The sequence below is a fragment of the Anabrus simplex genome, chromosome 1 (assembly GCF_040414725.1).
Source record: "Anabrus simplex isolate iqAnaSimp1 chromosome 1, ASM4041472v1, whole genome shotgun sequence".
NCBI lineage: Eukaryota > Metazoa > Arthropoda > Insecta > Orthoptera > Tettigoniidae > Anabrus > Anabrus simplex.
The window spans coordinates 697,064,054-697,084,911 of NC_090265.1; the positions used below are offsets into that span (position 1 = coordinate 697,064,054).

The 20,858-nt window shown below is 37.4% G+C and overlaps 1 protein-coding gene across 1 annotated transcript in view; it reads right to left on the reverse strand.

Moving 5' to 3' along the window:
* fab1 (fab1 kinase) overlaps positions 1–20,858 on the reverse strand; it is a 296,509-nt gene that overhangs the window by 54,665 nt on the left and 220,986 nt on the right. The window contains exon 27 of the mRNA XM_067159454.2: positions 8,349–8,471. Coding sequence (XP_067015555.2) covers positions 8,349–8,471 — 123 coding nt within the window. The remainder of the gene's footprint in view (positions 1–8,348; positions 8,472–20,858) is intronic.

Genomic DNA, 20,858 nt, shown 5'->3' on the forward strand with positions numbered 1-20,858 from the left:
CTCGCGACCACGTTGTCAAACTGCCGATAGTCTACCGGTAAGCCACGCGTCGTACATATACCGGTATTATTTATTTATACGTTGTGCAACATGTCGCAAACGTGACTGTGTTGCCAAATTGCCCATAAACCATACACGCATTTAAATTGCGCATTCATGTGCAACTTACGCTGCAGTTCCGTTTACCTTTTAACCAGATTAGTGAACAAAATTTGGACGTGCGACGATTATGTAATTAAAGGTTTAAAGTCCGATTTTTGTATTGAAAACAAAGGATGCGACGATTACGCGGTGGCGACGATTATGCCGTGAAATACGGTAATCAGATTTAACGTACAGGCACTAACAGAATATAAATTCTATGTTATGCTCTCAGAAACACCCTATTGATCAAAAAATATATTATGCACACACTCTTAACAGCATGATGAACACAACATGCATTCAGCAGTCCTCTGACCTTCATGCCTCGAATCTAGCTAGCAGTAAGTCCGCTCACAAGCAAGCTGGCTCAGCCTGTATATTCTCAAACTAAGCTGCTCAGCTTGTCTGGCTATTTGTTAGACGCAAACCAAGTGAGATGAAAACAGTAATGTGATTATGTCATTCTCTAGTGGACACACTACTCAATTCACAAACTAACTACCAGACTATACAGTATATTTATTGCAATACACTTAAAATTATTACAATTATGGGATATAATTATTAAAAAAAGATGGTTACTATTGATGAAAATGAAAATCCACAGCCTGTTTCCAGTCATTCGACCGGGTCAGGAATGGAATGAATGAAGCCCCCATCTAGTGGCAAGAATAGGAACTGTTCCATCTGCCGAACTCTGTCGCACTCCTCCATGGCAATGATTAATGACTGACAGATGAAATGATGTTGGAAAGTGTTACTAGAATGAAAGACGACAGGAAAAACCAGAGTACCCAGAGAAAAACCTGTCCTGCTTCCGCTTTGCCCAACACAAATCTCACATAGGATGATTAGGATATGAACCATGGAACCCAGCGACGAGAGACCAATGCACTGTTATCTGAGCCATGGATGCTTATGGTTACTCTTGATATACTGTATAATTGTTGGATGTATAAATCTACAGTGTAGGTGAAGATGTCAGTTACAGAACTGGTAAGGCCTTAGCATTCTTTCAGTGTTTGCGACCTATCTGGTCCATTTCAGTGGTCAATAAAGAAATGAAACTCAGACATAAAAACACTAAGTAATAATAATAATAACTTAAATGTTTCCACCTTTTCAATACAATATATTCACAAGATTACAAAATTATACGGTACTAGTTTCGACCCATCTAGGGGTCATCATCAGCCGTATTGGAGCAAAGATCATTTGTGGCGAAATCCTAAGACAATATTATTTTAAAGAATAACAAGTGAAATGAGATGTTATGGTAATAGTTAATAATACAAGGAATATACATAATAAGAGGTTTTTAACAAAGAATAAAGTATAAATGGGGTGTTGTAAAAATTATAATCATGGAAATCAGTAAGTTCTTGTATTGAAATGAAATATGGCTTAGGAAGAGGGCTTAAGGTGGGGCTGAAGGGTGCGGGAGAAAGTGTAATTGTCTTGGAAAAGTACCTTTGATTAAATTTAGGATTGAGTTTAGGTTGGCTGCATTATTGTTTCTGAGGAAAGTGATAAATAGATCGAAGAGTATGTTGGGTTTCTCTGAGATTTCATTGAGATTGTGACTGGCATTAAAGTATTGGTCTAGGTGTATGTAGTAATTTTCCATTATGTTCAGTAAAGGGCCCTTGTTTGCTAATACGAGGATGTCCATGTCTTGTTCAATATTGGTGAAATTATGGTTATAATCTTGCATGTGTTGGCCGATGGCTGAAAACTTGTTGTATTTTATTGCGTTAGTGTGCTCGTGGTATCTGATAATGAAGTTTCTCCCGGTTTGCCCGATGTAGGTTTTTTTACAGGTGGTACATTTGATCCTATAAACTCCTGATTTTAAAAAACTGCTGGTCTTGTTGATGTGTGAAGTATTGTATAAAACATTCATGTTCTTATTGTTGGTTTTGAAGGCTATTTTAACGCCTTGTTTCTTAAAGATGTTGGTTAACTTGTAGATATCATTGTTGAACGTGAAGGTGGAAAATGTTAGAGGTTTGGTTATTTCTTTTTTGAGGGTAGTTTTTGGGCGATGTTTGTGTTTATTGATTATCCTTTCTATAAAATGATTGCTGAAGCCGCTGAATTTTGCGATTCCGCGGATTGTGTTGAGTTCGTTTTTTAGATCTTTATTGGACATAGGTATGCTGAAGGCTCGGTGAACTAGGCTGTTGTATGTGGCTCGTTTGTGGGACTGGGGGTGCACTGAATCTTGGCGAATGGTGGAGGCTGTTTGAGTGGGTTTTCTGAAAATTTTATAACTGAAAGAATCTGAGTTTCTAGTGATGGTTAAATCTAGAAAGTTGATTTTTTGATTTGATTCGGATTCTAGTGTGAATTTGATATGAGGATCAATATTGTTGAGTCTTAAGAGGGTGGTGGGTGCGTTAATTGATTTCTCATTCATGATTACAAAGACATCGTCGACATATCTGGCCCAAAAGAGAATGTTTTCGAATTCGTTGTCAATTTTGGTGTATTCGAGGAAGTCCAGGTATATTTCTGCTAAGATACCTGAGGCCGGTGACCCCATTGCCAAACCATTTTGTTGATATATGACATTGTCAAAAGTGAAGAAGTTATTGTCGATGATAAGTTTTAATATTGTGATAAAGTCTTGTATCTCTAGTTTGCTTAAGTGGCTGTTTTTGTTTAAATTGTTTATAATTATCGGAATTAATTTTGATACTTGTATGCTTGGGTACATGTTTACAATATCGAAAGAGTGGATGGAGTGATCCGGTTGCAAATTGAACTTGTTTAGTTTTTCTACTAGCTCAGATGTGTTTTTAATAGACTTTTTGGATAAGAATTGATAATTTTTTCTTAAGAAACATTGGATGAATTGTGATGTTCTGTATAAGGGGCTCGGTCTATAGTTGATAATTGGCCGGATGGGAATTCCGGTTTTGTGAATTTTGGGAAGAGCTTTAGCAGTGGGGAGTCCTGGGTTCATATGTATGAGTTTGGATTTTTCCTGTTCGGTAAATAAAAATGAAGTGTTTTTAAGAGTTTGTTTAAGTAGTTTTTGAATTTTTTGGGTGGGGTCTTTTTTGATTATGGAAAATGAGCTGTCTGTGAAAAAGTTTTTTTGTTTTTTCAATATATACTTTTTTATCCATGATAACTGTTGCATTGCCTTTGTCAGCTTTGGTTATGATGAGTTCGTTGTCTTTAATTTTCTTCTTGAGGGCGTATATGCGCTTTTGTTCAGCAATTTTTTCTTTATTATTGAGGTTATTTGCGGGGTTGGTTAAATTGTGGAGGATATCAGTCAGTTTCCTTTTAACATCGGTTCTAACCTCATTTTGCGTGTCTTCCGGTATTTTGCTGATGGCTAGCTCTGATTCTGTGATCATAGTAGCGGCTATGTTGAGGCTGTTCAAGTTTGGCCAGTTGTGTTTCGGTCCTTTGGATATAGTTAAGTGTTCACTTTCACTTAAGGGCGTGTTAGATAGATTTACAACAGCTGGATGAAACTGCGTACGAACGAACGTGTTACTATTGGAGTTTCTAGTTTGTTGGTTATGTAGTTGGCAGTTTTTTAGCCTGTTGAGTTTATTCTCCAAATTTGACTGTTTTTTGGCTAGTTCGTAGAATAATTTGTTCTCTACTTCTTGATAGAATAGTGTCCATTGTGCGTTTGAAAGTAGTTTAGTCGCTGCGAGGTGAGTGTCGTATAATTTCTGATTCAAAAAATATTTCTTCCTGTACAAGAATTTAATTTCGTCTCTTAACCATATTTTGTTTGTTTTGTTTTGAGTTTTGATGGTTTGAGGTGAAGTCCGATGTTTCTTTTTATTGCTTCTTAGAAAATTAGGTGTCAAGTTAAGTGATATACATTGCTTTAGGAAATCGATGTCTTTGCGTAATTTGGCTATCTTTAATTTTAGGCCTAGATATTGAAAGGCTTTCTGTTTTGCCTGGTAAGCTACATCATTGATGGTTATGAATTTCATGTTTTTGGTCCGTATTGAACAATATATAAGTAATAATAATAATAACTTAAATGTTTCCACCTTTTCAATACAATATATTCACAAGATTACAAAATTATACGGTACTAGTTTCGACCCATCTAGGGGTCATCATCAGCCGTATTGGAGCAAAGATCATTTGTGGCGAAATTCTAAGACAATATTATTTTAAAGAATAACAAGTGAAATGAGATGTTATGGTAATAGTTAATAATACAAGGAATATACATAATAAGAGGTTTTTAACAAAGAATAAAGTATAAATGGGGTGTTGTAAAAATTATAATCATGGAAATCAGTAAGTTCTTGTATTTCATTTCAATACAAGAACTTACTGATTTCCATGATTATAATTTTTACAACACCCCATTTATACTTTATTCTTTGTTAAAAACCTCTTATTATGTATATTCCTTGTATTATTAACTATTACCATAACATCTCATTTCACTTGTTATTCTTTAAAATAATATTGTCTTAGGATTTCGCCACAAATGATCTTTGCTCCAATACGGCTGATGATGACCCCTAGATGGGTCGAAACTAGTACCGTATAATTTTGTAATCTTGTGAATATATTGTATTGAAAAGGTGGAAACATTTAAGTTATTATTATTATTACTTATATATTGTTCAATACGGACCAAAAACATGAAATTCATAACCATCAATGATGTAGCTTACCAGGCAAAACAGAAAGCCTTTCAATATCTAGGCCTAAAATTAAAGATAGCCAAATTACGCAAAGACATCGATTTCCTAAAGCAATGTATATCACTTAACTTGACACCTAATTTTCTAAGAAGCAATAAAAAGAAACATCGGACTTCACCTCAAACCATCAAAACTCAAAACAAAACAAACAAAATATGGTTAAGAGACGAAATTAAATTCTTGTACAGGAAGAAATATTTTTTGAATCAGAAATTATACGACACTCACCTCGCAGCGACTAAACTACTTTCAAACGCACAATGGACACTATTCTATCAAGAAGTAGAGAACAAATTATTCTACGAACTAGCCAAAAAACAGTCAAATTTGGAGAATAAACTCAACAGGCTAAAAAACTGCCAACTACATAACCAACAAACTAGAAACTCCAATAGTAACACGTTCGTTCGTACGCAGTTTCATCCAGCTGTTGTAAATCTATCTAACACGCCCTTAAGTGAAAGTGAACACTTAACTATATCCAAAGGACCGAAACACAACTGGCCAAACTTGAACAGCCTCAACATAGCCGCTACTATGATCACAGAATCAGAGCTAGCCATCAGCAAAATACCGGAAGACACGCAAAATGAGGTTAGAACCGATGTTAAAAGGAAACTGACTGATATCCTCCACAATTTAACCAACCCCGCAAATAACCTCAATAATAAAGAAAAAATTGCTGAACAAAAGCGCATATACGCCCTCAAGAAGAAAATTAAAGACAACGAACTCATCATAACCAAAGCTGACAAAGGCAATGCAACAGTTATCATGGATAAAAAAGTATATATTGAAAAAACAAAAAACTTTTTCACAGACAGCTCATTTTCCATAATCAAAAAAGACCCCACCCAAAAAATTCAAAAACTACTTAAACAAACTCTTAAAAACACTTCATTTTTATTTACCGAACAGGAAAAATCCAAACTCATACATATGAACCCAGGACTCCCCACTGCTAAAGCTCTTCCCAAAATTCACAAAACCGGAATTCCCATCCGGCCAATTATCAACTATAGACCGAGCCCCTTATACAGAACATCACAATTCATCCAATGTTTCTTAAGAAAAAATTATCAATTCTTATCCAAAAAGTCTATTAAAAACACATCTGAGCTAGTAGAAAAACTAAACAAGTTCAATTTGCAACCGGATCACTCCATCCACTCTTTCGATATTGTAAACATGTACCCAAGCATACAAGTATCAAAATTAATTCCGATAATTATAAACAATTTAAACAAAAACAGCCACTTAAGCAAACTAGAGATACAAGACTTTATCACAATATTAAAACTTATCATCGACAATAACTTCTTCACTTTTGACAATGTCATATATCAACAAAATGGTTTGGCAATGGGGTCACCGGCCTCAGGTATCTTAGCAGAAATATACCTGGACTTCCTCGAATACACCAAAATTGACAACGAATTCGAAAACATTCTCTTTTGGGCCAGATATGTCGACGATGTCTTTGTAATCATGAATGAGAAATCAATTAACGCACCCACCACCCTCTTAAGACTCAACAATATTGATCCTCATATCAAATTCACACTAGAATCCGAATCAAATCAAAAAATCAACTTTCTAGATTTAACCATCACTAGAAACTCAGATTCTTTCAGTTATAAAATTTTCAGAAAACCCACTCAAACAGCCTCCACCATTCGCCAAGATTCAGTGCACCCCCAGTCCCACAAACGAGCCACATACAACAGCCTAGTTCACCGAGCCTTCAGCATACCTATGTCCAATAAAGATCTAAAAAACGAACTCAACACAATCCGCGGAATCGCAAAATTCAGCGGCTTCAGCAATCATTTTATAGAAAGGATAATCAATAAACACAAACATCGCCCAAAAACTACCCTCAAAAAAGAAATAACCAAACCTCTAACATTTTCCACCTTCACGTTCAACAATGATATCTACAAGTTAACCAACATCTTTAAGAAACAAGGCGTTAAAATAGCCTTCAAAACCAACAATAAGAACATGAATGTTTTATACAATACTTCACACATCAACAAGACCAGCAGTTTTTTAAAATCAGGAGTTTATAGGATCAAATGTACCACCTGTAAAAAAACCTACATCGGGCAAACCGGGAGAAACTTCATTATCAGATACCACGAGCACACTAACGCAATAAAATACAACAAGTTTTCAGCCATCGGCCAACACATGCAAGATTATAACCATAATTTCACCAATATTGAACAAGACATGGACATCCTCGTATTAGCAAACAAGGGCCCTTTACTGAACATAATGGAAAATTACTACATACACCTAGACCAATACTTTAATGCCAGTCACAATCTCAATGAAATCTCAGAGAAACCCAACATACTCTTCGATCTATTTATCACTTTCCTCAGAAACAATAATGCAGCCAACCTAAACTCAATCCTAAATTTAATCAAAGGTACTTTTCCAAGACAATTACACTTTCTCCCGCACCCTTCAGCCCCACCTTAAGCCCTCTTCCTAAGCCATATTTCATTTCAATACAAGAACTTACTGATTTCCATGATTATAATTTTTACAACACCCCATTTATACTTTATTCTTTGTTAAAAACCTCTTATTATGTATATTCCTTGTATTATTAACTATTACCATAACATCTCATTTCACTTGTTATTCTTTAAAATAATATTGTCTTAGGATTTCGCCACAAATGATCTTTGCTCCAATACGGCTGATGATGACCCCTAGATGGGTCGAAACTAGTACCGTATAATTTTGTAATCTTGTGAATATATTGTATTGAAAAGGTGGAAACATTTAAGTTATTATTATTATTACTTATATATTGTTCAATACGGACCAAAAACATGAAATTCATAACCATCAATAAAAACACTAGTTGTGCTAACAGCAATCTACACCACTGAAACATAGAAAATAAGGCACAAACAGGACAGAAGCTCAACGTGTTTCACTAATGATGTTTATGCAAAATTTTGGGTGTTGCATGGTGTGACTGAGTTACCAATGATGACATTTTGCAATGGCTCCAGGAAATTACAAGATATTGCGGCAGAACATCAAATGCATTTAGCTGGCCAGATTCTTCATTTACTAGCCAGCTGATATTTGAAGAATGGTACGTGATGGGAGTCACCAGGAAGGAGGCGGAAGGGAGCCAGATCACGCAAAACATGGCGCCAAATGTTCAAAGGTGACCTGCGAACAGTTAACAGCAGGTGGGATGATACTGAGAATGCCGCATTGAACAGGACTCATTGGCGGAAGCTTGCTGCCCTATGTGCTTTACACGGAAGGAATGAGTGATGATAAATCTGCGGAAGGATTGTTCTATAAAATTATATTAATTTAATCATTAAAGAACTTGAAACCGTCTAGTTTCCTGCATGAGGCACACAATAATGGACTGATACTGAGTGTGTTAAAGCAACTAGCTACATAGAATGCAACATAGGCAAGTTATGCACATGAAATTGATGAAAATATCATGTGTCATACCTGGTGGAACTGCCTCTCAGGAAAGACAGCACCCCCGAACGCCGACCGTCACCCAGCTGTGTGGAGTCCGACAGGCTGTCCTTGTCACCCAGGCTCTGCCCCAGCTTCCTCTTGTGCACTGGGCTGACAACATGAATGCAAGATGATGTCCGTGTAATGTAAGGAGAAACCACAAGATACTACTTTCCAAACTATTAACAAGGGAAGGGCGTGTACCGGGGAGTCACAGATTTTACCTAAATTTTGCACACACGTTAAATGACCCAAGAATAACACAATGGCTAAAATACTTCTTTTGGAAATGAACTTGTGCGACCTACAGAAAGCATTAAGTTCGTATATTTGAATTAGTGCATTCGGCTATGTTGGCCGCTACTCCATACACTACCCGCAACTCGCACTGTCCAAGAGCTGATTTAAGGCCACGTTGACATACGCTTATAATCGTTGTATGGGACTAGTGGTTGTTTGTATAATGGTAATATAGCCAAAGTTATTTTTGCGTTGGAAGGAAAATATGGAACATGTGATATTAAGTTCTTATCCTCGCTTCGTTAGGTGTGGTTGGTGTAGAATCACTTTGTGCTTTTAACATTTCTACCATGAGCATCATTTTTGCAGAAGCTATAAGGAGTAACTTGCTTTCATGTGCAATGTCCCTTGTTATACTGATTAACCTTTATTTTCACTATAAAAATCTTATTCTATTGCATTTATTGACCCACAATCAACACAGGAATTAAATTATTTCTCATAATGCTACTACATCATCTTTGGAATGTGCTATGCAATTACCCCTAAGGTGCAAAATAACCCCAGTTTATGGTACTAAAGGAATAGTAAAGATCAGTGGTGTGGTTCCTCTATGAGTGAATCCAGCATGCGCTGCAGTTCTGCGTAGCCAAGTGTGCCAATTCAAACATATGAACTTTAATGCTTTCTGTAGGTCACAAATTAATTTCCAAAAGAAATGTTTTGGCCGTAGAGTTATTCTTCACTCATTTAACATGTGTGCAATATTTATGTAAGATGCGTGATTCCCTGGAACGCGCCCTTCCCTTTTAAGAGAAAAATGTGAACAAATGTTTGAGAAGAGGCATAGGCAGTAGGGTGTACTGTGAACAGGAGAAGCAGCACAGCTTTGATGCTACATTTTTACATTTTACTTGTTGTTCAGAGCATAAGACAGAGTACTACTGAAAATAGCTGATGGGACAGCAACACTGTGTGGCTTGAGTTTTGTAGTAACAGCACGAAACATGATCAGTCCGAGACATGCGTCCAATCAGTAGATGAAACAGTTAAAGCATCATTATCATCCTTATCCTTTAACCATCTCCAGTTGCCCAAGTGCGGTACAAGAATGCCCTCCATCTTTGTCTATCCAGGTACATTTTTTCTTTTCAACTTGGTGCCATTCCACTCCTCTTCCTTCCAGGTCCTGTTTTACTTGACTGATCCACTGTTTCCTTGGTCTGCCTCTAGGTCTTTTGCCTTCCAATTCCTTTTCCAGCAATTTTCTTGCTGTTCTCATTTGATCCATCCTTTTTACATGGCCATACCATTTGAGTGTTGATGTTCTTATATTTTCCTTTAGCGACTGCTTTACTTGTGTGTTATGGTGGACTTCTTCATTCTGGATCTTATCTCTTCTTTTCTGTAGCACTGACCTCAGGAACTTCATTTCTGCAGCTTGAAGTCTGCTACTGTCTCTACTGTTGATTGCACAGGTTTCAAGGGCATATGTAGTTGCTGGCATGAAATACACCTGATTAAAGGTTCTCTTTGTACTTCAAGGTATTTGGTTATCCCCAGTACATTTCTTCCTTCTCAACTTGGTGCTAATCCACCCCTCTTTCCTCCAGATCCTGCTTAGCTTGATTGATCCACTTTTTCCTGGGTGATAAAATTGTGTTCCTTTTTAGATTCTGTTAGTGATTTCAGCAGAGGACTTTGCGTTACTAGTTACAATACTACCAAAATATTGACAATGGTTAACATTCATGTATAATAGATTAATCCAAACAATTATAACATCACATGATTCAACTCTTGTCCAAAGAAGGTGCTTTGACTGCAAAAATTGTCACAAAGTGTGCTTGTGTCCACAGCAATGCATGTCAGCATGCTGCCAATGCTATAAATTACAATCAGTGATGTTTCGCTGGCGTCTTAAGGGTCATCTGCTTTACAGTCATCTGTTATTGGACATTATAAATTTACCAGCAAACTCATTCCTGGTTACCAGCGTTTTGCCCCAGTGTGCTAAGTTGGGCTCATCAGTTGGTAAATAGCACACCCACCAAGACGCATGGCTAGTGCATACCGTGGAGGCCACTGCGTAGGCTACTTGAAGCCACCGGCATGCCAATGCACTATGAGACACGGGCGGTATGAATAAAACGTGAGTACTTACTCAAATTATACACTCATGAGCATGAGCATTTAGTAGGAGTATATTCTCAGCCCAAGTAGTATGTACTCCATTTGGTAAGAATAAAAAGATTCTCATCTGATGGAGTAGATAATCAAGCACACCGCCATGTGGATCGTTTGAAACTGAGTAGACACTCAAGTTGTGTACGACTGTCAACTGTTATCTTGTTTGGTTCCAATTGCAACATAACCTCAGCTGGACCTGGTTTAGTTTGTAGTTTGCGCTGATTGTTTGTTCGTCAAGTTCGTCGATATGGAAAGTGTTCATCCGATAACATATGCGAATATATTGCGGGAACATGTGGTATTTTTTAGTAAGTCCCAACTGCCGGCGGTTCAGAAAGAAAAATCCAAATCGTTGGAGGCAATTCAAATGAAATTGATAGCCATGTGCGGCAAGAAAGTTGAGATGGCACCATTACGAAAAGGATAAATATGAAAATGAGGGTGAAACAAAAGTGCGACCTAAACCAAATGGAGAATAAAAGGATAGTGCTGAAGGACTGGGAGAATATCCACGAGCTGTTGGATAGGGACACTAATCCAACATTGACACGAATTCCAGGTATGTTCCTAAAGTATATTCACGATTATTTTCTTGAACAGGTTTATAGAGGTTGTAGAAAGTTCAGTATTTTGTGTGCCAACACTACAAACTTTAAGGTTAAGATATTTCTATTTATTGCTTTATAAGAACCAAATAGCACCTAGGCATTTGGTTCAGAGTACTGGGTTTGAATCCTGGGCCTGGGATTTTAGCTCCGTTTAATTCAATTGTCTGTAGAAAACTGAATTAGTGAATTAAAACTTTTTTTTTTTTTTTTTTCGTAGGAGCAACTGTGGTTGGAGTAGGGCTTCCTGAAGTTCAGCCACAACACATTCCTCCACCTGTAGTGGAATTTGTAGTATTGGAAGAGGAAGGAGAAGGAGGGAGTCCTGTAGAAATCGTCAACTCTCCAAATGTAGCCACCCCTAAACTAAAAAGAAGTGTTTTGGATGACTATGAAAATGACAAAACCAGAACTCTAAATAATACAGACCTGCAGCGCTTGGTGCTGCTAAAACAGATAAGAGTGTTGGAACTCACAGAAAAGAAGTTAAAATCAGAGATGAAAGAATGAGAGTAGAGTATATATACGAGGGCTATTTTTTTTTCAAGGTCCGATTGGTCACGAAATGAAACAGCAGTACAAATTTGACACTTTTCTGTTAGTAACACTTACTGATACATCACAGCTATTTTTCAACATAGTCGCCTCGCAGATTGAGACATTTGTCGTTGCGTGGTACCAACTTGTCAATGCCCTCTTGATAGAACGTCGCCGCCTGCGCCTGTAACCATCTTTGTACGCCGGTCTGCAGCGCCTCGTCAGTGTCAAACCGCTGTCCTCCTAGCCAGCGTTTCATGTGAGCAAAGAAGTGAAAATCTGATGGAGCCAGGTCTGGACTGTATGCTGGGTGATCGAAAACGTCCCACTGGAAACGCTGCAGGAGGTTCGTGGTGGCAGCTGCAGTGTGCAGCCGAGCATTGTCATGGAGGAGGACAATGCCTGATGACAACATCCCTCTCCGCTTATTCTGAATTGCCCGTCGTAGACGTTGAATAGTCGCACAGTATGCGGCTGCAGTGATGGTGGAACCACGTTCCATGAATTCCACCAACAGAACTCCTTTCCGGTCCCAGATCACAGTAGCCATACACTTTCTGTTGGAGAATGTTCGCTTGAATTTCTTTGGCTTACTCGGGGAGTGCGAATGCATCCACTGTTTGGATTGCTCTTTTGTTTCTTCCATTTCAAAATGAACCCATGTCTCGTCCCCTGTGACAATTTTGTTCAAAAAATCCGGTCCTTCATCATGGTAGCGCTGGAGAAACGCTAAAGCGGCGCCCATTCGCTGTGTTTTGTGACGGTCAGACAGCATCTTCGGAACCCATCTCGCACAAAGTTTGCGGTACTGAAGTGTCTCACTCACAATTGTGTAGAGAGCTGACCTGGAAATTTCAGGAAACGAAGCACTCAACACAGAAATTGTGAACCGACGATTTTCTCGAATTGCCTGATCCACACGCTGAACAAGATCATCGGTTGACACGCTTCCTTCCCTGGCCGCCTGCATCATGGACGACTGCACGCCCTGCTGTAAAGTTCCTGCACCATTGTCGCACTTTGCTGTCGCTCATGCACGTTTCACCATACACATGACTTATTCGGCGATGAATTTCGGCTGCATTGCACCCCTCAGCCTGAAGAAATCGAATTACACCGCGCACTTCACACTTGGCGGGCGAAGCGATCGTTGTAGCCATGTTTACGAGCGTGCTGCACGTTCACTACTGACGGGACTGAGGTGAGGCGCATAACGGTCATTTCAGAGACGTTGCGCAACACATCTGCGCAGCGGTTCATCATATATTCGCGGGCGTTTGACTGTCACGACCGATCGGACCTTGAAAAAAAAAATAAAAAAAAATAGCCCTCGTATATTTAAAAATAAATTGTTTTGCATACATTTTTGATCTTTTTTAGTGAACAATAAACAGAGTGACACTGGTACTTGCTGCAACTCAAACACCTTGACATATTATCTCTGCCAATTCATTTTGCCTAGCTTCACCATTCCTCCTGATATTTGCAACAGCTGCCATGTCATCCTCATTTCCATCTTCTAACCTTACATTGCCACCTAATGGCTGCAATTCAGGGTCCTCATCCTGTAAGTACTTGGCAATATTGTGCAACACACAGCAACAAATGATCAGCTTTGGCACTTTATTTAAAGGTAGGCGTACTTTGTGCTGAAGAATTGGGAAACGTTTTAGTTGCCCAAAACATCGATCACAAATCTTTCTTTGGTATAATGCACCTGTTATAAGCAATTTCTTGAGGTGTTTGTGAATTTCTGAACGGTGTCATAAGCTAGGGTGCAATACCATAGCCACTATACACTAACAGTAATGCATTTACCCTATTTGGACTTACTGTTGTCTGGACAGCTGAATTTCTCCAAACTCGTGAATCACGCACAGATCCAGGCCATGATGCATCGACACTGGTAAAAACTTCCTTAGCATTGCACGTTGCCTGTACAGTAATACTTGCATAACCTTTCCTGTTTATATATTCATCACCATAATGTGTAGGCTTATTAATTCCAACATGAGTGCAGTCAAGAGCACCTACCGCTGCTGGAAAGTAGTACTTTTCCTGCCACTCTTGTTTCGCAACTTCAAATTCCATATCTGTTTCAGGAAATTTTATCCACACTGCAGCTTTAGCCACGATGTGGTCCATAACCTTAACAAGATTTTTAGACACAGTTGTTTGATGGATTCCAAGATCTTCTCCTATGCCACACTGGAATCCTGGGTCACCTACCAATCTTAAAAATGCTTTTAATTTTACTATGTTTTTAACAGCACCACCTCTTGTTTCCAGTTTCTCCGGTCCAAATAAGTATAGGTTTAACCAGTCCACATTAACTTTTGAAAAACGATGTAGACTTTTAAAATTATTAGAGTCCACATGTTCACTTCTCTCCTTGTACATTTTTCCACGAGGCACCACGTTATTAATAAACTCAGCCATGTTATTTCTCCTCAGAAGCTAAAAATTGGTATATACTCAAGCTTAAGACAACTATCAGCCATACTCAAAACAAAGTGAGTATATACTCATCAATCTGAGAAGGTACTCCCTTTTATTCATAGCACATATGAGAAACTACTCTCAGACTCTTAGGAAGGCGAGTATATACTACACCATCTCCATAACATGAGTATATACTCAGCTAGTGAGTACATTCTCAAGAACTTTATTCTTATGAAGTGGAGTATATACTCAGAAAAGTTGAGTACATACTATATTCTCATTTTTATTCATACCACCCTCTATCTCATTTCCAAAATTTGATGCCTGCGTGGCTATCAGATGATAAAGATATTGATTATCATAGGATACCTGAAATATTTGTTCCGAATGAGTAAATTTATAATACCAATATAGTTGGATTGTTATTGCACATTATAAATTTTCCAGCTAACACATTCCTGGTTGCCAGCATTTCGCCCCAGTGTGCTAAGTTGGTGTTTGGATGTGTCTGTGTCTTGGGTCTTGTGCCTTGTGTCAACTGTTATAATGTAAACTTTGAATGTAATGTAGATCCTTTGAATTTTAATTTGATTGTTATGCGAGATGTGCTTTGGTTTTGATGAAGCTGTTTTACTGTGATGTGGATTCTTGATCATTTTACGACATTTTTCGGGGAATTTACTTCTGACCAAATTTTCAAGCTGCGTAGTATGGAATTCAAATCTCAAAAGAATTGTTCTGATTATAAAGACAGTGTAAAACCATGTAGGCTACACAGATTTAACTGTGAAATATTTGTGACGTTTATGAAATATTATTACTGGCAACTTATGGGTAATTGAATTCAATTTTATGGAGGCTTACGATTTATTATAATATATTTTTAGACTCCATGGTAGTAAAATAAATGGTACCAATATTTCAGTAAGAGAAAAGGTTTTGTGGTTATATACAGAAAGTGATTGTAAATTCTGATTTTGTGTTTTCTTAAATACCCACTTAATTATTAATTTCTCAAATTTTTTAAAAAAAGTACATGCTGCGGCATAAACTGTCATTGTGGGCTTCTCAGTTTAGAATATTTCATATTTTATTCCAGTTAATTATTTGTATTTTAATTCTTTTGATTTTAATTATTTGAAATAATTAAATTTAGGGTCATTAAATTAGAATTTTAAAAATTATTGGCGAGTGTCATTGGGTGTGGTTGGTTGTAGAATTGATCCTTTACGGTAGCCAACCCTTAGTTTCTCCCCACCTGTGTATTTTCTTGGGATGCCCTTGCATGTTTTTCACATGGAGAAGGAATTTTAGTGTAATTTAAATTTAAGGTAAATATGCTGTGTAAACCTGTTGTTTATCTGACTTGTCATGTTTTGTTTGTGTCCTTCTCCAACCTCTGTCTGTTCTCGACGACACTACTTGACTGACAATAATGGGGATATGTAGCCCCTATGTTGGTAATACTGAATCATGTCTGTGGTAGTACGTGTCACGAGACAATTAAAATCCCAAACTTGGGTATGAATCGAACGCGGGATCCTCTGAAACAAAGGTCTCAATGCTGACCATTCAGCCAAGGAGTCGGACTCTTGAAATAGAATTGTAATCATTTCATTTTAGCAATCGTTACACTCTAGTAATTGATACAGATCACATCGAGAGTTTGGCAAATTTGGAGCCCCAGCACTCGCAAGCCTAAGGGTATAATGCCATGGATAGTGACACGCACTTATTAATTTATGCAAAGCTTTTTGTGAGATTTAGATAATCGCATGCTACGTTGAGAATGCAGCCAGAATAAGCATGCGATAGTGAAGGGTTTAAGGAATTTGTATTTCCCTATTTTAAAGTTTGTTTAGTCTCACTTAGCGATGATAGTCACTTCATGTCTCTATGCTAGAAAAGACAAAATGAAGCAATGTCTCTTTTCTTGCAAAACTTTGTTATTATTTCATCCCCATGTGAAAAGAAATGTCAACAATTTCCTAAAGAATTGTGTTCTGTGAACTACAGTAATTGTAATTTTACTGATTACTTGCTGAAAAATTATACCTGTAGTTAAGCGCAGTTAATTTTCTTTTGTACTTTTCCCAACACTGATTATCTTTACCTTATATTAGCTGTTACCCATGGCTTTGCTCACGTGCATTTTGTAATTTCATAAAAGTAATCATTTCTCGGTACTGCACAAAGACATTATCTGAAAAACCCTAAAGTATAAAAACTCACCGAAAAATTGAGATTCATTTATCCCAGAACCTCTTTGTAAACCATATTTGTGATATTGCTCTTTGTGGCTAAGATGACCATTCTACTGGCAGAGCTAACTACAGAACATGCAACACAGAACTATACATGTGAGAAACAGTTCTCTCTCAGCTGAAAAAAAAAAAGAAAAGTGTTTATTATTAATGGAGATACCAAATACCTATTTCCACTTCTGTAACATCTTCAGCTTTTGGGATATAAGTATCCCTATAATAAGAATTCAAATACTATCAGTCACCCCCCAACCCCAACCACGTAAGTGGATAAAAAAAAAAAAAAAGAGAACATGTGTGTCTATTCTTAAAGGAGATTCCAAATACCAATTGTCATGTCTGTAACATATTCAGTTTTTCCCTAAGTACCTTCATAAAAATTATTCAACCCCTTTTTCAGACCTTTTTACCCCCTCAAAAGGATTTTCCAAAAAAAAAAAAAAAAAACAACAACATTTGTTTATTTTTAAATGTCTGTAATTTGTTAAGTTTGAGATACCGGTATTTATTTATTTATTTATTTACATAGTTTACGCCCACATTGGAGCACTTAAATCAAACCCAAATACATTTATGTTAACAAAGAATTAACTGAAGATATAGCTTGCATCACCTTCTTCCTTTCCCAAAACCTTTTCATTCTGGCTGACCTGGCTGCCCTTTCTTCATCAGATATGACATATTGTTTGTGTTGTACAGTTTTTAATGACAATCTTATTTGTTTGTTCTTGAGAATCCTTTTTTTCTCTATTTTCAATTTGCTTCGTAATATTCAGCTCTTCTAAATCATTCTGAACTTTGAATATTGAATTTTCACGACCGCATTGTAATCGAAACAGACTTTCAACGTATTAGGTCGTGTTACGTACATGTAGTACGTGTTGAAGAGATGTTAAGTACAGAACAAAAATGGCCAGCCGGACACCAGTGGGATCCGGGAGGTTGTGGGTTGTGTACTTAACATCTATTCAACATGTACTACATGTATGTAACACGACCTAATAAGTTGAAAGTCTGTTTCGATTACATTCTGAACTTCTTTAAACCAATTATTTTTTGTTATACTTTTCCAAAACTAATTAAATAGTTGTTTTATTATCCTATTATCATTTAATCTAGAAAGATGATAGAAAAAGGCAATTCTTCTTTCTCTCATCGTATCTATTATAGATTCACTTTCCCTATAAACTACTGCATTAGGCAAAAATCTCCATTGTCCACCCACCTGATGTTTTTAATTAATGATTGTTCTGAGTATCCTTCTGTCAACCTTTTGCAGTGTATCAGTTGTTGCTAATATATTAGTATACATATATTACATTAATACAGTAGAACCTCGATTACACGTTCCCGGAAACTAAGTTTTCCCGTATTATTCGTTCAAATTATGTGGTCCCGCGGGCATTCTAATTAAATCATGTTGTAAAAATCCCGCATTATCTGTTCCTCGAAGAAACGATTTCCTGGATCCACCGTCCAGAAATTTCAGTCCCATCAACGCTAAATCCTCGATCATGCAATTTTTATGAAACTGTATCTTATAAAAGGACGGCTACGACATATTTACGGATCTTGATGTTGACGTCCCGTCATTGCAGTAATTTGAGGAAGTAGGTACTGTACTAGAAAAGCGATCGGTGGTGAACCTGCATACGGGATTATCGTAGCATTGCATTCGGGTGGTATTGTTTAGAGAATCCTCGGAAATCATAAAACAGAGTGCCCACAACAATTGAAAGGAGACAGAGCGCATTTTGACAGCTCTATTTCAAGGTGGAACGAGTTTTGTCAAATATTCGTACTTGCAAAACGTCTACATTATGTCCAGGGTTAGATGTTTATTTTTTACTTTTTTGGAGTGTATCACCGAACAGGTTTTTGGTATTTCCCTCAGGGCACTGTATAGTCACTGGGCATTCAGGCAGGAATCGAAACTGCTCCTTTTTAAGTAACACAAATTTAGCGTTTTAATATTATCGTATACGATTATGTTACTGAGACCAGAACAGATGTTGCACCTTACATACATAAAGCCATGGGAGGTTTTGGGATTGCCTATTACTGTTTTCGTCCTAATATAAGACTGGGTATTTGTGTTAAAATGTTATAAAAACAGGTGCACATTACGTTTAAAAACTTGGTATCATTTCGCACTTGTACTGACTTTTAAAGCGAGCGCGCTTCCCATCTGAGCTAAAGGTCAGGAATAATCGTAATTTCGGAAGTGTTAATGATATTTTTTCTCTTTCCAATTTGATTGTAATTAGTGACGGCAAATACAGTACAGACAATACGCGACACTTCCGGATTTAGCCTTGTTAAAAGGGGAGACAAGTTGCAAGTGGCGCTCCAAGTGGCTTGACCTGAAAATTCGCACTGAACTCAAATATCAATGGAAATGTATATACGAAAATGGATAGATAAATTACGTTCAGAAAGAAAGTGTTACTAAGATATTAACTTCAAAATTGCTAAAGCAATTCTGGATAAATAAATGAAGAATTATTTAACAGGTTATTATTTAAAGACTGAAATTAGATATGTAATCAAGATGTGAAATGGACTGCTGTGAAAGGGCTTGATCTTTCATTTATGCATTACTTTTTTAGCTTTAGAATTCCTGCCTGAACATTCATGGCTAGATTTTTCTTTTTTCTCATTTAAAAGCATTGTATCATCATATTAAAACTCTTGTCAACAAAATATCGGCATATTCCTTACAAACATGATTCAACGAATTTACATTTAAGAGCTAGATGATTTTCCTTTTAACTTGAAGCCTACTAACAGAAAGAAAATCTATAATTTTAGCCTCAAAACATTCAAACTTTCCCTATAAGCAATACCTGCCATAATGCCATTACATTAGAGTAAAACAAATTTGCATCATCATATTGTTTCAACAAAATATGTACGGTACATTTCTTAAATCACCCATATTTTCTTCAGTGCTGACAACGCATTACAGCATTCCAAATGGGGTAACTTGGAACATAACCAGCCACACTCATATGCATATGTATTTTCCTGAATTAAATCAAACCCACAGATCACACTAAAGGTGTACAAATTGTACTTCAGACTTGCCTGCTCCAAGCTGCTCTGCAACAAGCAAAGCAGCTTAGCTTGAGCGTCAGCGAAGCAAGAGTGCACGCGTACTGAGCGCGTTAGTCATAGCAAACCAAAACCTGGGTTTCCCTAAGCCTGACAGGTTGCCTGGGACCCGTTCGGACTGCCGGACTTGACAAGAGTGCACGTGAAGTTTGCTATCGATGCGACGTGAATGTGCCGTTATATGTTAGTGTAGCTACGTATTCCGTCGAGTGCAGCTCTGTTGTAGTTCGAGGTGCAACCAGCAGGAAAATGAACAAGTCAACCGTAAAGGAAATCGAAGACAAATTTAAAAAAGTGGTGAATTTATTCTATCAACAAAACAGGGCTCAAGTCTAGCATGGGAAAAAATTTCATGTGTTTATGAACAGGTATCAAATAAGCCAGTAGGTTACTCGCAATGCAATTTTTGCCAAAAGCTACTCAGCACCCATTCAGGGACCTCAAGTATGTTGCGACATGTCTGCAAATTTGACCCAAATGTTCCACAGTCTAAAAATATTTTGAAAGAGGACAAGGACTTGGTGACTGACAAGTGCGTGGAAAAGTGCGCCAAGGACTTGAGACCGTTTACAACTATTGAGAGCGAAGGATTTTTAAATTTAGGGCAAACGCTGATAGAAATGGGCAAAAAGTATGGCTCAGTGGATATTAAAAATATTATACCCTCTCAAGTCACAGTTGCTAGGAAGGTACAAACTTTCGCGGACAAAGTGCGCAGTAAAATGCTTCCCGACATAGTACATGCTATTAAATCTGGTATCTGTGCGAGTACCACTGACCTGTGGACAGTTAATTACAAGGGTGTGCACTATATGTCTGTCACAATGCACTATATAAATGCAGATTGGTCTCTCAATAAGTATGTATTAATGTGTTCGGCCTTCCCTGACTGTCCAAAAACTGGTGAAAATATTCGCAGTGAATTGGAAGATCTTTTGGAAGGACATGGCGTTTCTCATGAAGATATTTGCAAAATTACATTTGTAACAGACCAGGGAAGCAATATTGTTAAGGCCCTCAGCATATACAAACGTCTTCCATGCATGGCTCATATTATTAATACGGTCTTGAAGCATGTTCTGAGCGAACTCTTTTTGAAATAAAGT